This window comes from Mus musculus, chromosome 17, assembly GCF_000001635.26.
Source record: "Mus musculus strain C57BL/6J chromosome 17, GRCm38.p6 C57BL/6J".
Taxonomy (NCBI): domain Eukaryota; kingdom Metazoa; phylum Chordata; class Mammalia; order Rodentia; family Muridae; genus Mus; species Mus musculus.
Window position 1 is genome coordinate 29,330,219 of NC_000083.6, and position 17,765 is coordinate 29,347,983.

Sequence of the window (17,765 nt, forward strand, 5' to 3'; positions counted from 1 at the left end):
TCCTTGTATGCGCTGTGCATACAAGCTTGTGTGCTGTGCTCATGCATGTGTGCACATGTGCAGGCCAGAGGCCAGTCTCAGGTTATCACCTTGTTTTTTTTTTTGTGTGTGAGATGGGGTCTCTTACAAATACTGAGGCTTAGTTTGCCTAGGATGGTTATCCAATGAGCTTCAGGGATCTGTCTCCACACCCCGCCCACTGCTGCTCCTAATGCTGGGGTTACAGGCCTGCATCACTGCACCTAGCTTTGGTGTGGGTGCTAGCTCAAACTCGGGTCCTTCTGCTTGTGTGACAAGTGTTTTTCCCCCTCTCTAGTCCCCACCATTGAAATTGTTTTGTTCCTTGTCTGGGTGAAAGATTTTATTGTGAAAGCATGTTGACTTTTCTCAAAGGCCTTTTCTGTTCCGATTGAGATGGTCATGTGGTCAGAGTATATGACATTAACTGATCTTCAGATGCTAAAGCAACTGCATTCCTGGGAAGGTCTGTTCTCTTGAGCTAGTGTGTTGGGCCTGGGCAGTCAGGGATGGGGGTCTCTGGGCCAAGCAGACCCAGCCTATACTGGTTTCCCTGTGGCTCTTCCTGTCTCTTGCCCAGCAAGGGCATCTGCTGGCCGTCTGCAGTTCTGCCCTGTGAATGTGCCTGCCAAAGATCAGGAGATTAGTCACCCATTTATTTATGCACCTGGGGCCAGTGTGATGGATCAGGGAGGAGTCATGCTCTAACAGATGGGCAGGGAGGGGACCTGCCAACACAGCTGAACTGGAGAGGGAGAGGGAGAGGGAGAGGGAGAGGGAGAGGGAGAGGGAGAGGGAGAGGGAGAGGGAGAGGGAGAGGGAGAGGGAGAGGGAGAGAGGGAGGAGAGAGAGAGAGGAGAGAGAGAAAGAGAGAGAGAGGCAGGCAGGCAGGCAGGCAGGCAAGCTGGCTGGTATCCCAGTAGCCTCTGAGCATTGTGGCAACTGGCAGTGATAACGAGGGACAGTTGAAGGAGGACAGCTTAGGCCACAGCTGTCTCCTTATCAGAAAGCCTCAAAAGGCCTGTCATAGGCCTTTCCAACTTTCCCGAAGAATAAGGTTACCCATGAGGAAAGTCTGGCTTCCTCACGGACACCTCCTCCCCTCCAGTCATCCCTCCCCGCTGGTAGCTCAGCTCAGGCCTGGTCAAGCCCAAACTTCTTAATAGATAAGAGGATAATACCTGGGAACAGTAGGGCCTCATGCTGAGCAGTCACACCAATCAAAGCCTTTCACTTTAGGCCAGGCAGCCTCCTACAGACCTCAGGGAAGACAAGTGCTGGGATTAAAGGCGTGCACCACCATGCCCGGCTTTCCCACAGCCCTGAGAGCTGTCCTGAAGGTCCCAGCATTTACCCTTTTGCTGAGACATTGCTACACCTTTGCTTCCAGCTCTGCTCGCGGTGTTTCTGACTATTATGGAGTCTTACTAACGCTAATGAGAATGTAAAATATGCACATTGTTATACAAACAAGCCTTGTGCTCATAGTGGCCACTGACACCCCTGGAGGCCCACGCCCAATGGTCCTGTCCCAAGGGCAGGGACCATGTCATTCTGTCCCCACGGAGACCTAGCAACTAGGTCTGTCAGGTCACACATTATGCTGGTCAGAAGGTGACTGGCCACTTCACTTCCTTCCCTGTGTCTCATGTACCTAGAGGCTCTGAAGGCCTGGGAACATCTTCAGAAGGTGTTAGGTGCCACTTGGCAGCTTTGGTGGGACTCTGACACAAGGACTCAACCATGTCACCCCACTTGGCCCAGCCTGGCCACCCACAGACCTAAGATACCAGCACAGGGTCTGGCAAAACTCACATAAATAAGAGGCTTGCACAGAAGTCCAAATCACCACCAATACATTTATTCGAGGAGATGGGTCTATCTTACCACGAGGGGAGGACTAGATGTCGGCCTATGTAACCTGTGCGTATTCGCACCCAGCACAGTGACTGAACCCTCACACCTGGCGTCACCAGCACAGACAAGCAGATGAGGGGATGGTCTGAGGAGAACATGATTTCCTATTCAGGAGAAGGCACCACCCTTGTATAAGAAAATTAGTGTTGGGAACATAGCTCCAGCCTCCCATGGCCCAGGTGTGATGGCGCCCAATTTACAAAGCAGGAAGTGGGGGGCGGGGGTGCTTCTGGCTGACTGGCAGGATGAGCTGGGCTAGAGGTGCAGGGAAGCCTTGCCACTGAGTGACGTTTGCCTCTGCAGCCTGCCTCTGCCTGAGTACAAGATGGACTCCAGTACCTCTAGGCAGGAAGGGGATGCCACCCCAACACTGCTCCCCCAGGCTTCCCCAGGTCCCAGGTGACCCACCTCCACCAGCCCACATCTGGACAGACACATGGCAAATATGGACATGAAGCCAGGCTGGGCTGGAGTCACCCTTGGGCATCTGAGATGATGGGTCCTCACCAGGGGTAGGCTAAGACCCCATAAATGTTTGGTCGGGCAGCTTAGGTTACTCCAGGGCAAAGCATGACCCCGATGACACCCGGCGGAAAAGCAGGCTGGAGCCGCGGAAGAGCTGGCCCTGGAAGGGAAGAACAGTGTCAGGGGTGCTGGAGGGAACCCTGCCTTTTACTCTGTCTGTGGTGAGGGCACTCCTATGGATTCTGAGATCCAACTTAGGTGTCTGGGGCTTCCGTGGCAAGCACTTTTACCCACTGAGCCACCCTGCTAGCCCCCAGTAAACCTATTCACAGCCTAAAGACCACTCAGCACTCCTGGCTCCTCCTCATTTGACCAGTGGCAAAGCAAGGCCAGGAAAAGGCAAAGGCCCCTAGCCCTGAGCCTGGTCCCTGTCCACTCCCCCACTCCCACTCGCACCTCAGGAAGAGCTACAGCCAACAGGAGGCTTCAGGATAGAGCCCCAGAAGCCATGGCTGCTCTAGAAGGCTCATACCAGACCCAGACGAATCCTAAAGATCCCCCAGGGCTGGAAGGGTCCAATGGAGGAGTTTGGCTGAGCACATCCCAGGTACCCTTGGTACTGGAGGAGTGAGTTCTTGGGCTCTGCCACCTACCGCCTCCAAAGGCAGTCTGACCTTTATTTAATTTCACTCAGTTGCCTAGGGCCCAAGTTTTGGCCTCCTCTGACTTTCTCCCCTCAGCCAGAGCCAGAACTACTTAGGACCTACTTAGTACCCTGCAGCTTTTACTATTTACCCTCTCCTAAGATGGTTCCTCCAGGCTGCTGCTGCTGTTCCTCCTCCTCCTCCTCCTCACCACCACCCAGCGCCAAGAGCCCCCAGCCCAGCACGCTCACCTGCACACTCAGGTACTTCCAGCAGTGGATCCAGGACTTGAACACAGGGGAATACGGAGGGAGTCCAGCCCGCAGCCTGTGGAGAACATGGGCTCAGACATGTCATCAGTGAGGACTAGAGAATGTAGAGGAGCTGCACCCACGCCCACCCCCACACCACGCTAACCCCACAGGGAATTATGTGTAGGTGGGGGGCTGGAAGGGCTCATCAGGATGTCCCAGCAGCCTTGGTAGGGGCCTGGTGGAAGGGTACACACGTACCCACAGTTGTTCACTGCCATGAGATCTCCAACGAGCAGGAAGGGGTAGGTCAGCATGCTCACTGCAATCTGAAAAGCACACGGGCTTCAGTGCTGGCAATGAGGACACGCTGGCTGCCAACACCATACCATGAGACCTGGCTCCAGCCCACTGTGGCCCTTGACGGTCATAGGCAGAACTTACCCCCATCACAAACTTGGTGTAGCTCCGGATGGCCAGGGCCTGGCTAAACTGTAGGATAGAAAGGAAGCAGGGTTTACCTCAGGGGTGTCGGGGGTAGACTGCAGTTCTGTGGTACCCTTACCTTGCCTCACCTCACCCTCCACAACCCCCTTTCCAGGACAGCTCCTCCTGTGACCTCCCCATTAGGCTACCAGGCTGAAGGGACCTGTAGGATTCCAGAGGAGCAGGCTCATTTACCACCTTGTGTGGTACCCCACAGGACCCAGAGTTCTAGGTGTGGCCCACATCTGCTTGATAGCTACCTATCAAGGAGCTACCCTAGCTCGGCAGTTACAACTGGTGAGGATTCCCAGTGAAAGGACAAGCTTCCACCCAGCGTCCTTGACAGAGCCTGGTCCCACCCAGCATCCCAGGACAGAGCCTGGTCCCACCCAGCATCCCAGGACAGAGCCTGGTCCCACCCAGCATCCCAGGACAGAGCCTGGTCCCACCAGCATCCCAGGACAGAGCCTGGTCCCACCCAGCATCCCAGGACAGAGCCTGGTCCCACCCAGCATCCCAGGACAGAGCCTGGTCCCACCCAGCATCCCAGGACAGAGCCTGGTCCCACCCAGCATCCCAGGACAGAGCCTGGTTCCACCCAGCATCCCAGGACAGAGCCTGGTCCCACCCAGCATCCCAGGACAGAGCCTGGTTCCACCCAGCATCCCAGGACAGAGCCTGGTCCCACCCAGCATCCCAGGACAGAGCCTGGTCCCACCCAGCATCCCAGGACAGAGCCTGGTTCCACCCAGCATCCCAGGACAGAGCCTGGTTCCACCCAGCATCCCAGGACAGAGCCTGGTTCCACCCAGCATCCCAGGACAGAGCCCGGTTCCACCAGCATCCCAGGACAGAGCCCAGTTCCACCAGCATCCCAGTCAGAGCCTGGTTCCACCAGCATCCCAGTCAGAGTTTGGTCTGGCCATGAAGCATGTGGTCCCTCTGGGCTATTGCCAACCCCAATCTCACCAAGCCTCCGATGCCTACCCCTAAAGCTTGGCTTTCCCCAGAAAACAACTCTCACTAAGAAAGGCGATGCCTGGCCTTCTTTGTCTTCTCAAGTGGTTATCCACTACAGGATGCCCCAGAGCCCCTACAGAAGATGTGGCTGCTGGCCTTGCGGGTCTGGCAGCCTCTTAGCCTGAAAGCCCATAGAGAATGTGCCTTTCATGCCAGAGCTGACTGCCCACAAAGGTGTGTGAGCAGACTGGGCAGGCAGTGCTCTCTGACCCAGAAAACCAGTCAGGGGCCTTACTGTGGGACACAGCAAACTGTCCCACAGTGCCTGCCTGCCTGCCCACCCGCAGGCCCCTAAGATCGGTGTGCATGTGTCAATGTCACTGCCTCTCCACAAACCCACTTTTATTTGTAGCCGCCTACCCAGGGCCACCAGTCTCCTCACATCTCCTCCCCCAGGGTTGCCAGCCTGAGCCAATAGACACCCCATGGACCATGAACGGCTCCTCCCCTACCCCTCCAGGCCTAGCCACTCCTGATGTCAGGATGCCTGTCTTCTAGGAACCCTAACCCATTGAAGGTCCATGATCCTCATCTTGATTGAGCAGAACTCATCAATCTGTCAGGTGCCCAAGCAGGTAAAGTTTACAGACTTCAGCAGCCAAAGGAAGCTGAACAAGACGGCACCATCCTGGCCCAGGGTGCCATCTAGCAGAGCTGACAGGTCACGGTGCTCACAGAGAGGAAGCAGGTTGCTTTGCTTTTGAGAAGAGTCTCCATATGTAGACTGGACTGCATAATCCTCCTGCCTCCGCCTCCCAAGTACTGGATTACATGGCTGGCCACAGTGGGGTTCTTTTGTTTATTTTTTTGAGACAGGGTTTCTCTGTGTAGCACTGGAACTCACTCTGTAGACCAGGCTAGCCCTGAACTCAGAGAGATCCACCTGCCTCTGCCTGCCAAGTGCTGGGACTAAAGGCGTGCGCCACCACCTCCACTGGGATCTCAGTGGGTTTTAAAAACACAAACTAGGAAGGTTAAAGGACTGTGGGTATTAGCTACTCTCGTTCATTCCCTGAGAAGTTTCGGGTCCACTTGTAATAGGGGTCCCCTCTCACCCTCAGGTCGAGAAAAATCCCAAAGTCCCAGCCTATCCCAGACCCTGGGCACCAGCACACAGAAAGAAAGGCGAGCCCTTGCTCCAACCAACCTGGGAACCTGGATTCTGGTCGTTTCCCAGCCCCCCTGGGGTGTCACTCACGCTGTCGTCCACCAAGTAGGCATTGATGAAGTGGGCCAGCAGGTTACAGCCCCACAAGAAAACCACATCGCCCAGGAGGTGAGGGATTAAGCCACTAAAAAATAAGGTGAGCAGAGATGAGCAGGGAGGAGACCCAGAAGTGGGCAGGCTACACCCAGCTTACACCTGTAGTGCCCAGCTTATACCTGCAGCGCCCCGCTTATACCTGCAGCGCCCAGCTTACACCTGCAGCACCCAAGGCCCCAGCCTTGTGGCAGAGCCTGCAAGGAGTATCACAGCCACCCTGGGCAGGCGCCTGCCATCTTCCACACGGAGGTCTCAGGTGTCACAAACTAGTTAGTGGTGTCACAAGGTCTTTTCAGTATGCAGAAGCCCTAGTGTCATGGTGTGAAAGCAGCCACACCAGGCAAATACAGATCACAAAGGAGCGCCTGTCGGGGTGGCCGCTCCTCTTGGCGGCTGCTCTAGAACAGTTCTCAGTGAGCAGCTTAATGTCTGTTCTCCACTGTGGAATGTTCCACCCACAACGTGCCATGCAAGCGCTTGCAACACACCACTCAAGTGCCTGCAAGGACTGCTACCCTGCACGGTGACAGCCTTGAGGGCAAAGGGCTCTCTAAGTCAGGATCAGAAGGTCCCCTGTGACAGTGGCCAGAGAGAGCGTCCAGCAGTTCTGAGCACTTGCTTTGCAAAGGCCCTGGCTCGGCTCTAGTCCTGAGGCTTCCCTTGGCCTCTGTGGCTCCTGTGTATACGCGGTGGACGTAAACTCGCACAGCTACACACATAAAAGCAACAAACACATACATCTTCTTTTCCTTAATCTTATAAATGAGAGTCCAAGAAAGTATTAAGTGGCACGCCGGTGTTCAGAGGACGGTCACCAAAGGCTCTGGGTGGTGTATGTCCTTCCGCGGTGGGCGCTTTCTGAGCCTGTAAACTATGCATCCATACTCCAAAGCAAGCATGCGCTGGGTGTGACCCTGCCACACAGCTGCCCAGTGCTGGGCGGTGCATCAGGTCTGACGTCCCAAGCACCTGAATCCATGTTCTTACACATGGCTGTGTGCAGAGATGGGTCTCTCAACCTTGGCTCTGTGGTCATTTGGAGCTGAGCAACACCTAACTGTTCTCTGTGCCAGCTCTGGAAATCTACAAGATACCCTGAACATCACCAAGGACGCCAGGGGGCAGAATCACCTCCACTGAGAGAGACAATCTGTCTGTCTCTATTCCAAGCCATTTCCTGACTAAAAATGCATCATAAAGACATCTGACAAGCCAGAGGAATCACAGCTCAAAAAGATTAGCATGAGGGCTGGTGAGATGGCTCAGCGAGTAAGAGCACTGACTGCTCTTCCAAAGGTCCTGAGTTCAAATCCCAGCAACCACATGGTGGCTCACAACCACTTGTAATGAGATCTGATGCCCTCTTCTGATGAGTCCAAAGTCAGCTACAATGTACTTAACGTATAATAATAAATTGTTGGGCCGGAGTGAGCAGGGATTGACCAGAGCAAGCAGAGGTCCTAAAAATTCAATTCCCAACAACCACATGAAGGCTCACAACCATCTGTACAGCTACAGTGTACTCATATACATAAATAAATAGATAAGTAAATCTTTTAAAAAAGAGAGATTAGCGTGGAGCCCACCTCAGCATGCTGTGCACATGATCAGTGTAGGGCCACTGCCTGGACCTTCAAATGATGGAAACAAAAGCCACACTTGTCAGCCTGGTTTCTCGGTCGTCCAAAGCTCATTCTTTCTGGATAGTCTTTATGATCTGAGCTTTCTTTGTGGGGAAGCTGGGCTCAAGGCCAAGAGTGTGGGGTCTACGGCCCCTGGAAGATCATGTGCCCACAGACACAGGTCTCTGAGCCCCTACTAATGGCTGACCTATGGAAACACAGACCCAACAGGGCTGATTTTCTGGCTTGGCAAGGGAAGACAGAAACATGGGTTTCTGTGCAAATCATCTTGAGCATTCAATGTCCAGTAATTGCTACAACAGAGCCCACTGGCTGGAGGCAGCGGGTGCACTGCCAGCACCCAATTCTTAGTCCAAGTCCCAGCTTGACAGTCACCTTTGGCAACAGCATCAAGGACTAACAGTGCTCCGGCTTCTGAAGACCAGCTCTGAGTCCCTGGCAACCCAGGGCCCAGATGCGGCCTGGCAGGGGCTGGCTACCTCATCTCCTCAGCATGCGATAGTGTGTGTGTGTGTGTGTGTGTGTGTGTGCAGTGCTGGGTGTAAAGCCCAGGCCCTCACTGTGTTGCACACACATCACACATCCCACCTCTGAGCTCTTGCCCTGGCTCACTTTCATTGAAGCTGGCACCTGAAAGGGCTCGGTAGTTCTGGTCCCCAACATGCCACAAAGTGCAAAAACACAGCTGCTGCAACTTGCTCACCCTGGGGTGTACTTGTGTGGTTAGTGGAAGGCAGCAGCTGTGACCCAAGGGACTGAGAACACACCTGTTAGTGGAGCCAAGCATGGCTGTTACAGCGAATAAACTCACGTACACGAAGAATCCCAGCAGCCCCTCTTCCTTGAAGATCTTCCCAATAGAACTCAGCACACCACTAGGGAGGCAAGATGGAGAAGGTCACTCAGCATAGGCCACCACTCAACCTTACTCAGATCAGCTGGTGCTAACCGGGAGGGGAGTCTGTTCCCAAGAAGACCCCATGGGGAGAAAAAAAGAGCTTTTGGGGTGGGGTGAGTTCACACCACTGGTCGTCCTGATCTAGGACCTCAGATTCCCACGCCTGCATCTCATGAGCCAAGCAAGCTCTGTGCAGAGGACCTGAGGCCAGTGAGGCCAGGAAGGGGAGGACAGAAGGAAGCACCCGCACAGGGCAGCAGAGGACCTTGGATTAACCCAGGAAAAACCCCTCCAGCCCTCTCACCCAGCAAGCTGGGGTCTGGAGCCCTGCAGGGCAGCCTGCTGGAGATGAAGAGAGCAGGCTGTGGCTTCCTGTCCCATACCCCCCGCTCTGTGACCTGTGACTGGAAACAGTAGCTGGCCCCCAGAGTTATTGTACTGGCCAGGTGGAAGCACCAGGCACAGAAGCCAGGCTAACTAGAGCTGGTCCCGGGCTCCAACCCCCACCACACCCTGTGTTCTTCTCACAACGGCAGCCTGACCCACTGGGGTTTCAGCCAAGCTGTCCCCTCCGGTCATTTACCAGCCTCCTATTTCAGTCTGGGGAATCAAGCAACTGTGCAGAAAACAACCAAAGCCAGGAAATAGCAGAGGAAAAGGCTGTGTGCTTGGGCCACAGGCCTCCCGGATGCACTGAGCGCTGGGCACATGAGGGGAAGGCATCCTCTCAGTACAGGACGAGAGGAACAGATTTTGGAAGACAGAGAACCCTAGATGTCTGGGAGGCGACTCCAGCTCACAGCTGACCTGGGCAGACTCCAGCAGCACTGGAGGGCATCGAGGCTCCGCACCGGCCTCTTCCAGGAGCCAAGGCTCCTTTGGAGACTCAAATGAGGGAGGGGCAAAAGGCAGCAGTGGTGCTATCCCTAGCAAGAGGAGGGACAGAGACACCAAGGTATCACCTACCTGTACTTGGCCTCCCGTCCCACAAACTGCACCATGCATCGCATCGAGATCACTGAGGGGAGAGAAAGCTCTGTGTGACCTGGAGGGCTGATGGCTCAGCACCCTACCTCTGTGGTGTCCAGGCCACGACAGCCACAGCATCACCTCTGACTGGGAAGGACCTGAGCTCGTCTCCTGTCGCCCCCTGCCTCTTCCCAGCCATAATCCTCGGCTTATGGTGGGGCCAGCCTACACCCACCCATCTGTACTTTAGTGGGCTCAGCTGCCATGCTCTTACCGTGTAAGGGATGGGCCAGCATTCGCGATACACACTGCATCATCATCTCATACGATGTCTGCAAGAGAGAGACGTGGGGATGCCATCAGGCCTGGGACCCGTGGGGAGCTACAGGCTTATATAGGGAAGACCGGATTCACTCCTCAGGCCCTCAGTCTGTCAAGGATGCTGCCCACCCCCACCCTAATCCCTCCCTGAGGTATGCTGCCATCCTGGTCCAGAGCAGCTTAGGGGGCACGTTGTAGGGAGGGAAGTCCCTCGCAGTATCCGGCTAAGACTCCTTCTGCCCAGGCAAGCCTAAGGACCCGGCCAACTGGGAATGAGAGCTCTCCTCTCCAACCTTTGACACTCACCTCCTTCACAACTTTCTTGAGTGAGGTCTTCATGTCGTCCTTGTTGGAAACCTGCTCCATCTCATCTGGAGGGAAAACCTGACCACAAACACGCCGTGAGACTCAGACACACACCCCAGGGACACTAGGCATTGCGCCCACTGTCTGGGCTATCATAACCACCAGGCTTGGGACACTGAGTGGGAAAGCCAGAGTCACAGCTGCCACAGCTGTGGGAGGGAGGAAGGCCTGTGGTGCAGGAGGTCTTTCAAGCACAAACCCGGGGGGGGGGGGGTATGGATGTCCTGGGATCTGCACAGGAAGTGGTATCAGGGCCGGCAGGCTGTATGTGGTAGTGACTAGAGCCTGGGGACCCCGGGCACCTGCTCACCTTCTTCATGCTGCCGCGGGTCACAGTGGACAAGGCGTTGGACATAAGGCGGGGGCTCAGGCCCCGGAAGAGCCCTATCTTCCCATCCACCTGCACAATGTACTTGGCTGTAAGGAGGCAAAGGGGGTGGGGTGCGTCACACCCAGCCCAGGACACCCACTGCCAGACCACACACCCAGACCAGTGGTTTCCCAATCATCGGCTGGATGCAGCCTAAGGGGGTGTATATCCAGGGCCTGACATGGGCCAACTCCGATCCCAAGTGTCATCTGACCTGTCTCTTTTGGTAAAAACGTTCTAGCGTTCTTCTGACAAATAAGCTCACTGGACTTCTTGCTTGCTTGCTTTTCCTTAGCTTTGAAAACTCCTTGGCAAACTCAACTGTCGTTTCTCAACTCAGCAGCTGGAATGCTGTAATCCAAAACCAATTTCAGCTGCTTATAAAGTGTTTTTCTAGGAGTGGGGGTGGGGGTGGGGTGCCCACAGGCAGGGATGGGGAAGAAATGGGATGGGAGGGCAGACCTGGAAGGTCTCCCTGGGAAAGCTGCAGCCGGGGACACCCCAGTCCCTGTTACTGTGCTACATCTATGATGCCCCTGGCAGCTGCTGGTTCCTGTTAGTAAGGAACAAGGCAGAAACAGGGACAAACAGAAACAGAGTGGCACGGGGGGGGGGGGGGGGGGGGGGAGACCTGGAGGGTCAGGTGACAATGGGGACTTGCTGTCCCATGGCTGTATTTCACATGCAGCGTGTGACGCCTTGCACTCCCTGATTTACATTTAATCCAAGTTCAAGAAGGTGATGTTTCTCTAAACCCTGGAAGCCAGCACAGGGCTCCCTTGCTGTGATCTGCTTCCAGACCTGTGACATCAGCTCTCTAGCACCGCACACAGGAAGTGACGGGCATGAGTGCCCTTTTCTCCTCTGCAACAGATCTACCAGCGTGACTCCACGTCACACTCAGCGAGGATTTCCAGGGACAGGGCAGTGCACCTGTTACCTGGACCACAGCTTCCTGAGGAGGGGGTGGGGCAGGGAAGAAAGGACTGGGGAAGGCCATGAGGGGCCTGAGGACTGGGCAAGGCTGCCCTACTGTAGTCTGAGGGGCGGGCTCAGGCGGAGCCTCTGTGTGGCGCCTACAGAACCAGCTCCAGGATTTTGCATTTCTATGAGCTGTCAAGTAAAACAGAGACAGGACTATTCCGAGGCCCTCTCAGGAGCTCTTCCTGCCCCACCGCCTATCTGTAGAGTCTGCAACTCCCCCCTAACTCCCAAGGATTCCAGCCTTCCACCACAGAATGTCCACAGCTGTGGGGCTCTCTGCCACAGTGTGGGGGAGGAGGACACACTGGCCAGACAGTTCTAGACAGCCAGTCAGCCAGGCACTTCCTGACTGAGGAGCCGCCAGTGTCCAGAGGCGCCCAGCAGACATCTGCTCTTAACATCTGATGTGAAACATTTCTAAAACCTGGGTCGGGTCATCTCAGAAGCTGGCTTGCCCTTGCAGGAGGCCCTCAGATGACGTCAGGATGGTCCCATGTGGACAGGTATGACCTCAGACATGAGTTCTTGTTAACGGTGCCACTGAAGGCAGATCTGAGAAAGCCAGGTTGCCACAGGCTTGTGCTCATTATCTTTGTGTACAATGGAGGGTGGGGTGGTCTACTTATATGGTTTCCCTCTTCCCCTATACCGATCGTAAAATAAACACAAACACACTTCCCCACAAAATGGCCCATTCTGCCTGGCCCTAGAGTACACTCAGAACTGAAGCAAAATTGGAAGAGAACCTGACCTGTGGTTCTGCCAATAGTGAGTGTGGAGAGCGGAGAAGGTGGCTCAGAGGTCAAGCACCGTGAGGTTATGCAGCAGGGAGACTTGCAGAGAATATCTGGGGCTGCAGCACTCCCAGGCTCCCACCAGACCTCTACTGCCTAGGGCACTCTCAAGTCCCCTCCTTAGAGCTGACACTGGCTCCTGGGGCCAGACTGCACAGCAGGACGCCAGGTACAAGGGGGCCTGTGGCACTCACCATAGGTGAAGAAGCTCGGCAGGTAGAGGACCTTCCTCCCCAGCACATTGGTCCCAAGGGTGGGGGGCATCGGCTCATGACCCACCTTCAGAATCAACAGAGACAAAAGGAAGGGTCACTGGAGGCAGCCTGCAGCTTCCTGGCTCCAACTCCGCACATGGCTGGCCCCATCTCCCCAGGACTATCAGTTGGTGTCCCTTTATCAGTGTCTAGCCCTTGCTCCCACCTTGGCCCCATTCTAACTCATAAACCCTCCACAACCTCAATGTTAGACAGTATCAACGCACAAACTCCCATCTTTTATTATTCAAGAGCCTTTTACTATATTTAACATGTTTGTCTATTATTATTGTGTGCATGATGGGAAGCGGGAGAACAGGATGCAGTGCATGATGGGAAGAGAAAGACTAGGGCGCAGTGCATGATGGGTAGGCGGAGAATAAGATGCAGTCCGAGTGTAGTCAGGGGACAACTCTGTCCAGTTAATTCTCTCCTTCCACCCTTCAGTATGTTTGTACATTTTGCATCCCTGTGTGTTTGTACATGGGTGCACGCATCCATGGAGTGTGTATGTAGTCCAGAGGACAAGTTGCACGAGTTGGTGTTCTTCTTCCACCATGTAGGTCCTTTGGATTCAGTTCAGGTCCTCAAGTGTCTTTGGCAGCAGGCGTCTTTACTGACTGAGTCATCTCACTAGCCCAGAAACACACTTTTTTTTGTTTTGTTTTGTTTTTTGAGACAGGGTTTCTGTGTAGCCCTGGCTGTCCTGGAACTTAGAAGTCCACCTGCCTCTGTCTCCCAAGTGCTAGGATTATTAATTTTTTTTGAACACTAATTTTTGAGCACACGTGTGTGTTGTGGCATGCTCGTGGAGGTCGGAGGACCATTTGCAGGAACTGGTTCTCATTCCGCCTTGTAGGTTCTGGGGATTTAACTCAGGAAACCCGTCACATCTGACGATACGTGTCTTTACCTGCTGAGGTAATTCGCTGGCCCAAAGCACCCATTTTTATGTGTTTTCCTCTCCGTTCTCCTGAGAATAAATCTGCTAATTTTAATCTTCAGGACAAAATGTTATTCCAACTTAAGTCTCAACATACTGACAAACAGTGGCTTGGGGGTCCCAGTCCCGGGCTTCAGACAGCTCTGCACTGCCACCTACCCCCAAATCCCTCTAAGCTTACTGTGAATACCTCCCAGACCCGTCCCTGCCAGTCGCAGGCTTAGCAAGCGTGGCCTTAAAGCCACCTGTACGGCTGTGCTCTAACCTCAATCACTCTGTAACGCTAGGACAAGATGGCCCTCGTTTCCGCTCAACCACTACAACCTTCGCTGTAAAGCAGCGCATTAGAACGGAGGAACTGTCAAGCCCACAGACAGACAGAGAGAGGGCTGGTCACCATAGCCATATGAGACCCCTGTGGAGGAGCCAGGGTGCTAAGTTTGCCAACCAATGAGAAGCTCTGCTGCCAGCAGGGAGGTGAGGGGTACAGACCAGAGTGTAACGGGATGAGGACAACCTCCCTTGGGCCCTCAGGACAGACCTGAGCAGCAGCAAAGGACAGGCCCGCAGGTTAGGACGCCAGGCCGTGTCAGCAGTGCTGGGTCGGCTGCTGTGCTGTGCTGGCTGCTGCTTTCCCTTCCCTTTCTTTAGGAAGGTGTTTCATCAAAGTCCACATTACTCCAGTAGACCTGACTCTGAGATACACTGAAGGTGGCTGATTTTAAATGTCTTAATTCTTTTTTTTTTTTTTTTTTTTGGTTTTCTGAGACAAGGTTTCTCTGTGTGTAGCCCTGGCTGTCCTGGAACTCACTCTGTAGACCAGGCTGGCCTCCAATGTAATTCTTATTTATTGTGTCTGATGTGAGGTCGGAGGTCAACTCTGGAGTCCGGTTTCCTCTGGCCACCTTTGCTGTAAGTTCCAGGGATGGGACTCACATACTTTGGCTAGAGCAACAAGTGGCCAGTGTGCTGCTAACCCATCTCACAGCTCCTGACTGTAAATTTTTTTTTTTTTTTTTAAAGATTTATTTATTTATTATATGTAAGTACACTGTAGCTGTCTTCAGACACTCCAGAAGAGGGAGTCAGATCTTGTTACGGATGGTTGTGAGCCACCATGTGGTTGCTGGGATTTGAACTCTGGACCTTCGGAAGAGCAGTCGGGTGCTCTAACCCACTGAGCCATCTCACCAGCCCCTGACTGTAAATTTTTAAAACCCTTTATTGTGAGGTCTTTTTGAAAAAAAATGACGCTCACAATGGCTTATCCAGAAAAGAGTTAGGTGACCCAGGCAAACAGCTTTCCCTTCCAGAGTTCTTCTTCTAGGTCAGAAGTGGCCTTCCGCGTCTTCAAGTGGAGGGTGGTCCTTTGTGCTGGAACTTCAAGCCCCAAGCTCTTGCTATGATGCTGCCCACCAGTCTTATCAGCACAACTCCAACCTGATCCTAAAACCCGAACCCTCAACCGCACATCCTCACGGCTCTCAAATCTGTTGAGTTTATCGTCTTATGTCTACTGGGTTATCAAAGGTACAATGTGAGCCGAGGTCACGGCCTACTTGATTTGTCCTCACGTCATGCTCACCTAGATCTGTTTCTAACTGTCCTAACCACAGCCAACACCGTGATCCCGTACCTAACACCAGCAGAGCCAGTTTGCCACCTTCAATACCTCTGCCTGCCTCCACCCCCGCCCACGAGTCTTGATCTGAGGCTCAACATCTAGCCTGCACACCTGTTCCCTGCAAAACACAATCTGTTATTATTGTTGCTTTTTTGTTCAGTGTTACCGATTACTAAGCTATAGCCATTAAGCTCCCTGAAGTTGTCACCCCCAACAGAGCTCTTAGGCTTACACCCCCCTGCCATCTAGTTCCCATCACCCTTTGGGCTCCCCTTCACTCTCTAGGTCCCTCTCCAAAGACCTTTCATTCTTTCAAACCCCCACACTAATGCCACCATGCTCCCAATGATAAGCCACTTCCCCTGTGTCCTCCCACACTACACCCAGAGCCCCCCCGACCCTCTCCGCCTGCCATCCTAAGGTCCAGCATTTGATTCTCACCCCATCAGCTCCTAGCACCTCCAACTGCTCAACTCAGATACCTGCAAAGCCCAGAGTCCCTCCTAAGCTGAGGCTTGCTGTGGCTGCAACACTATGTTGTAAATACACATTCACATGACAGTAGGTCAGTGCTGGTCTCCAAATCCCCCTTTCAGCCGTCTCCAAATCTCTGCACAATTTGATGCCCAATGGCCCTGACAGTATCTTCTCATTCCTTATATTTCTAGTTAAACTCCAAATTCTAGAATCCCCATTCCTCAGACCCCAGGGCTTCAGCAACTCCCATTCTTTGTTTGTTTTTCTCGAGACAGGGTTTCTCTGTGTAGCCCTGGCTGTCCTGGAACTCACTCTGTAGACCAGGCTGGCCTCGAACTCAGAAATCCGACTGCCTCTGCCTCCCAAATGCTAAGATTAAAGTCCTGCGCCACCACTGCCCAGCAGCGACTCCCATTCTTAAGGCCTTCTCATTCCAAATGTATTTCTAATTCTCTCAGTTCTATGACAAGGATAGTACAATAATCTTCACACTCACTTGCCTTAAATCAAACCTCAAATCTTAGCTGGGTCTCCAACTCAATCCTCACCACCCATCCCCCACTCCTTTGGAAAATGCTAGGCTTCATCTTTGATTATCAGTCTGAGCCTGAACCACGCCAATCAAAACTCTCCCCACCTCCATCACACACCCACCCAATTCTGCCAAATGCACAACACCTCCTTCCAACCAGATCCCTCCTCCCCCTTTACCCTTTCCTCATCCTCTATTGGAGTGAATTGCTGCCAACAAGCAAAAAAGCGTTTAGGTGCCCAAGCATCCTTGAATCCAGACATCCCTACCTTTGCTCCAGCTTTGACAACCCTTACCTATTGTGCCTATCCCCATTTTCTGCCCATTCCCAACCCACGCAGACACAATTACTTCAATTCCTTCCTTCCTCCACTAAATGCGTCATCCCATTCTCCCCTTCCCCCTAAAAGCCGCCTCCTGGCTCCCCTTTCCAGACACCGCTCCACTCCCCCCCTCCACCAATGCGGAGGCCCCTCCTCCCACCAAATCTGTCGTCGCCATCAAATCTACAGGCTCCTTCTCAAGTAAACCGATAGCTCTTCCCTGCTGCATTCTTTCCCTCTGAAATTTTTGGCCCTGCTGCCCACTCCTTTGTCCCTCAAAGCTTTCATCCATCTCTATAAATCCAGAGCCCCGCTGTCCTCTGCCCCAAATGTACTCACCTTCTAAACACGTCGCTTTTGTACCCAGCCAGCCCTCATCTACCCATTCACCAAAACTTCTCGGCCCTCCCCCAATCCTGTGGCTTCTTTCCGCACCCCAAATCCATTACCCTTCGGAATTTCAAGCTCACTGCCTTCGACTACTTATCTCCCACATCTCATCGCCTTTCCCTGCACCCCCAAATCCCTTCCTACCCCACGTCTGTCACTCACGTCCCTTCGCTCCCTCCCAGCACCTCCAAATCGCTTCCTTTCCCACGTCAATCACTCAGATCCCTCAGCCCCCTCCCTGCACCCCCACACCGCACATCCCATCCACATCCTCCCGCCGCGCCCCCCGCCCCACCTGGATCAGCAGCTTCACGTAGAGCAGCGGGTGACTGAGAGCCGTCACGCCCGCGCCCAGCGCCACGAACAGCGCCTCGGTGGTCGGGGCGTTGTCCCCGGAGCCCGGGGCGCCCGGGCCGCCGTCCATCCTGCGCGCCGACGGCTGAGCCGCGGGCCGAGGATGGCGAGGGTGCGCGCGGTGCGCGGGTGGCGGGTCCCGAGCGCGGGCCTCGACTCCGGCCGGCGCGCCGCCCCGAGCTCCTGCACCAGCTCCGGCTCCCGCCATCCCCGCGGCGCCGCCGGGAGCCCAAGGCGCCACTTCCGGGTCCGAAGCCCCCATGGCGCCAGGCGTGGAGGTCACTCCCCGTCACGTGGTGCTGGCCACGCCCCGAACGTCAAGGGGAGGGTCCTGGCAGCACCACTCACGCCGCGGGGCGAGGGGGCATGGCGGGCGGGCGAGTGTTGTTCCTTGGTGCTCCCGGGCCCGCCTCCTCCGGCCCGGGGCGGGTTCTTTGCAGCTCTGTGCCCGCCCCTTT

At 54.5% G+C, this 17,765-nt stretch overlaps 1 protein-coding gene across 7 annotated transcripts; it reads right to left on the minus strand.

The window, feature by feature from the left end:
- Nucleotides 1-1,857: 1,857 nt before the first annotated feature.
- Nucleotides 1,858-17,729, minus strand: Mtch1 (mitochondrial carrier 1). Of its 7 annotated transcripts, none has more exons than XM_006524668.2 (13): nucleotides 17,249-17,729; nucleotides 12,605-12,689; nucleotides 10,573-10,679; nucleotides 10,203-10,280; nucleotides 9,850-9,907; nucleotides 9,573-9,624; nucleotides 8,524-8,583; nucleotides 5,949-6,093; nucleotides 3,740-3,787; nucleotides 3,557-3,624; nucleotides 3,296-3,371; nucleotides 2,443-2,560; nucleotides 1,858-2,020 (listed from the first exon to the last, which is right to left on the minus strand). In XM_006524668.2, the coding sequence occupies exons 1-12, from the start codon at nucleotides 17,567-17,569 to the stop codon at nucleotides 2,489-2,491; spliced, it is 1,170 nt and encodes a 389-aa protein (XP_006524731.1). In that variant the 5' UTR covers nucleotides 17,570-17,729; the 3' UTR covers nucleotides 1,858-2,020; nucleotides 2,443-2,488. The 7 variants fall into 7 exon arrangements, with proteins under 7 accessions (XP_006524731.1, NP_001334264.1, NP_063933.1 ...); XM_006524670.2 differs by having other exon boundaries at nucleotides 1,864-2,020; nucleotides 6,000-6,093; nucleotides 17,249-17,710; XM_030249918.1 differs by lacking the exon at nucleotides 17,249-17,729 and adding an exon at nucleotides 16,903-17,109 and having other exon boundaries at nucleotides 1,864-2,020; nucleotides 6,000-6,093.
- Between the last annotated feature and the right edge of the window lie 36 nt (nucleotides 17,730-17,765).

Excerpts from the sequence above, each read along its gene's own strand:
- Mtch1 (XM_006524668.2), bottom strand. The coding sequence starts at position 17,569 with ATGGGGGCTTCGGACCCGGAAGTGGCGCCTTGGGCTCCCGGCGGCGCC. Across the intron at positions 3,625-3,739 it reads ACACCAAGTTTGTGATGGGG|ATTGCAGTGAGCATGCTGAC; the intron begins GTAAGTTCTGCC and ends TGTGCTTTTCAG. Across the intron at positions 3,372-3,556 it reads ATGGCAGTGAACAACTGTGG|GCTGCGGGCTGGACTCCCTC; the intron begins GTACGTGTGTAC and ends TGTTCTCCACAG.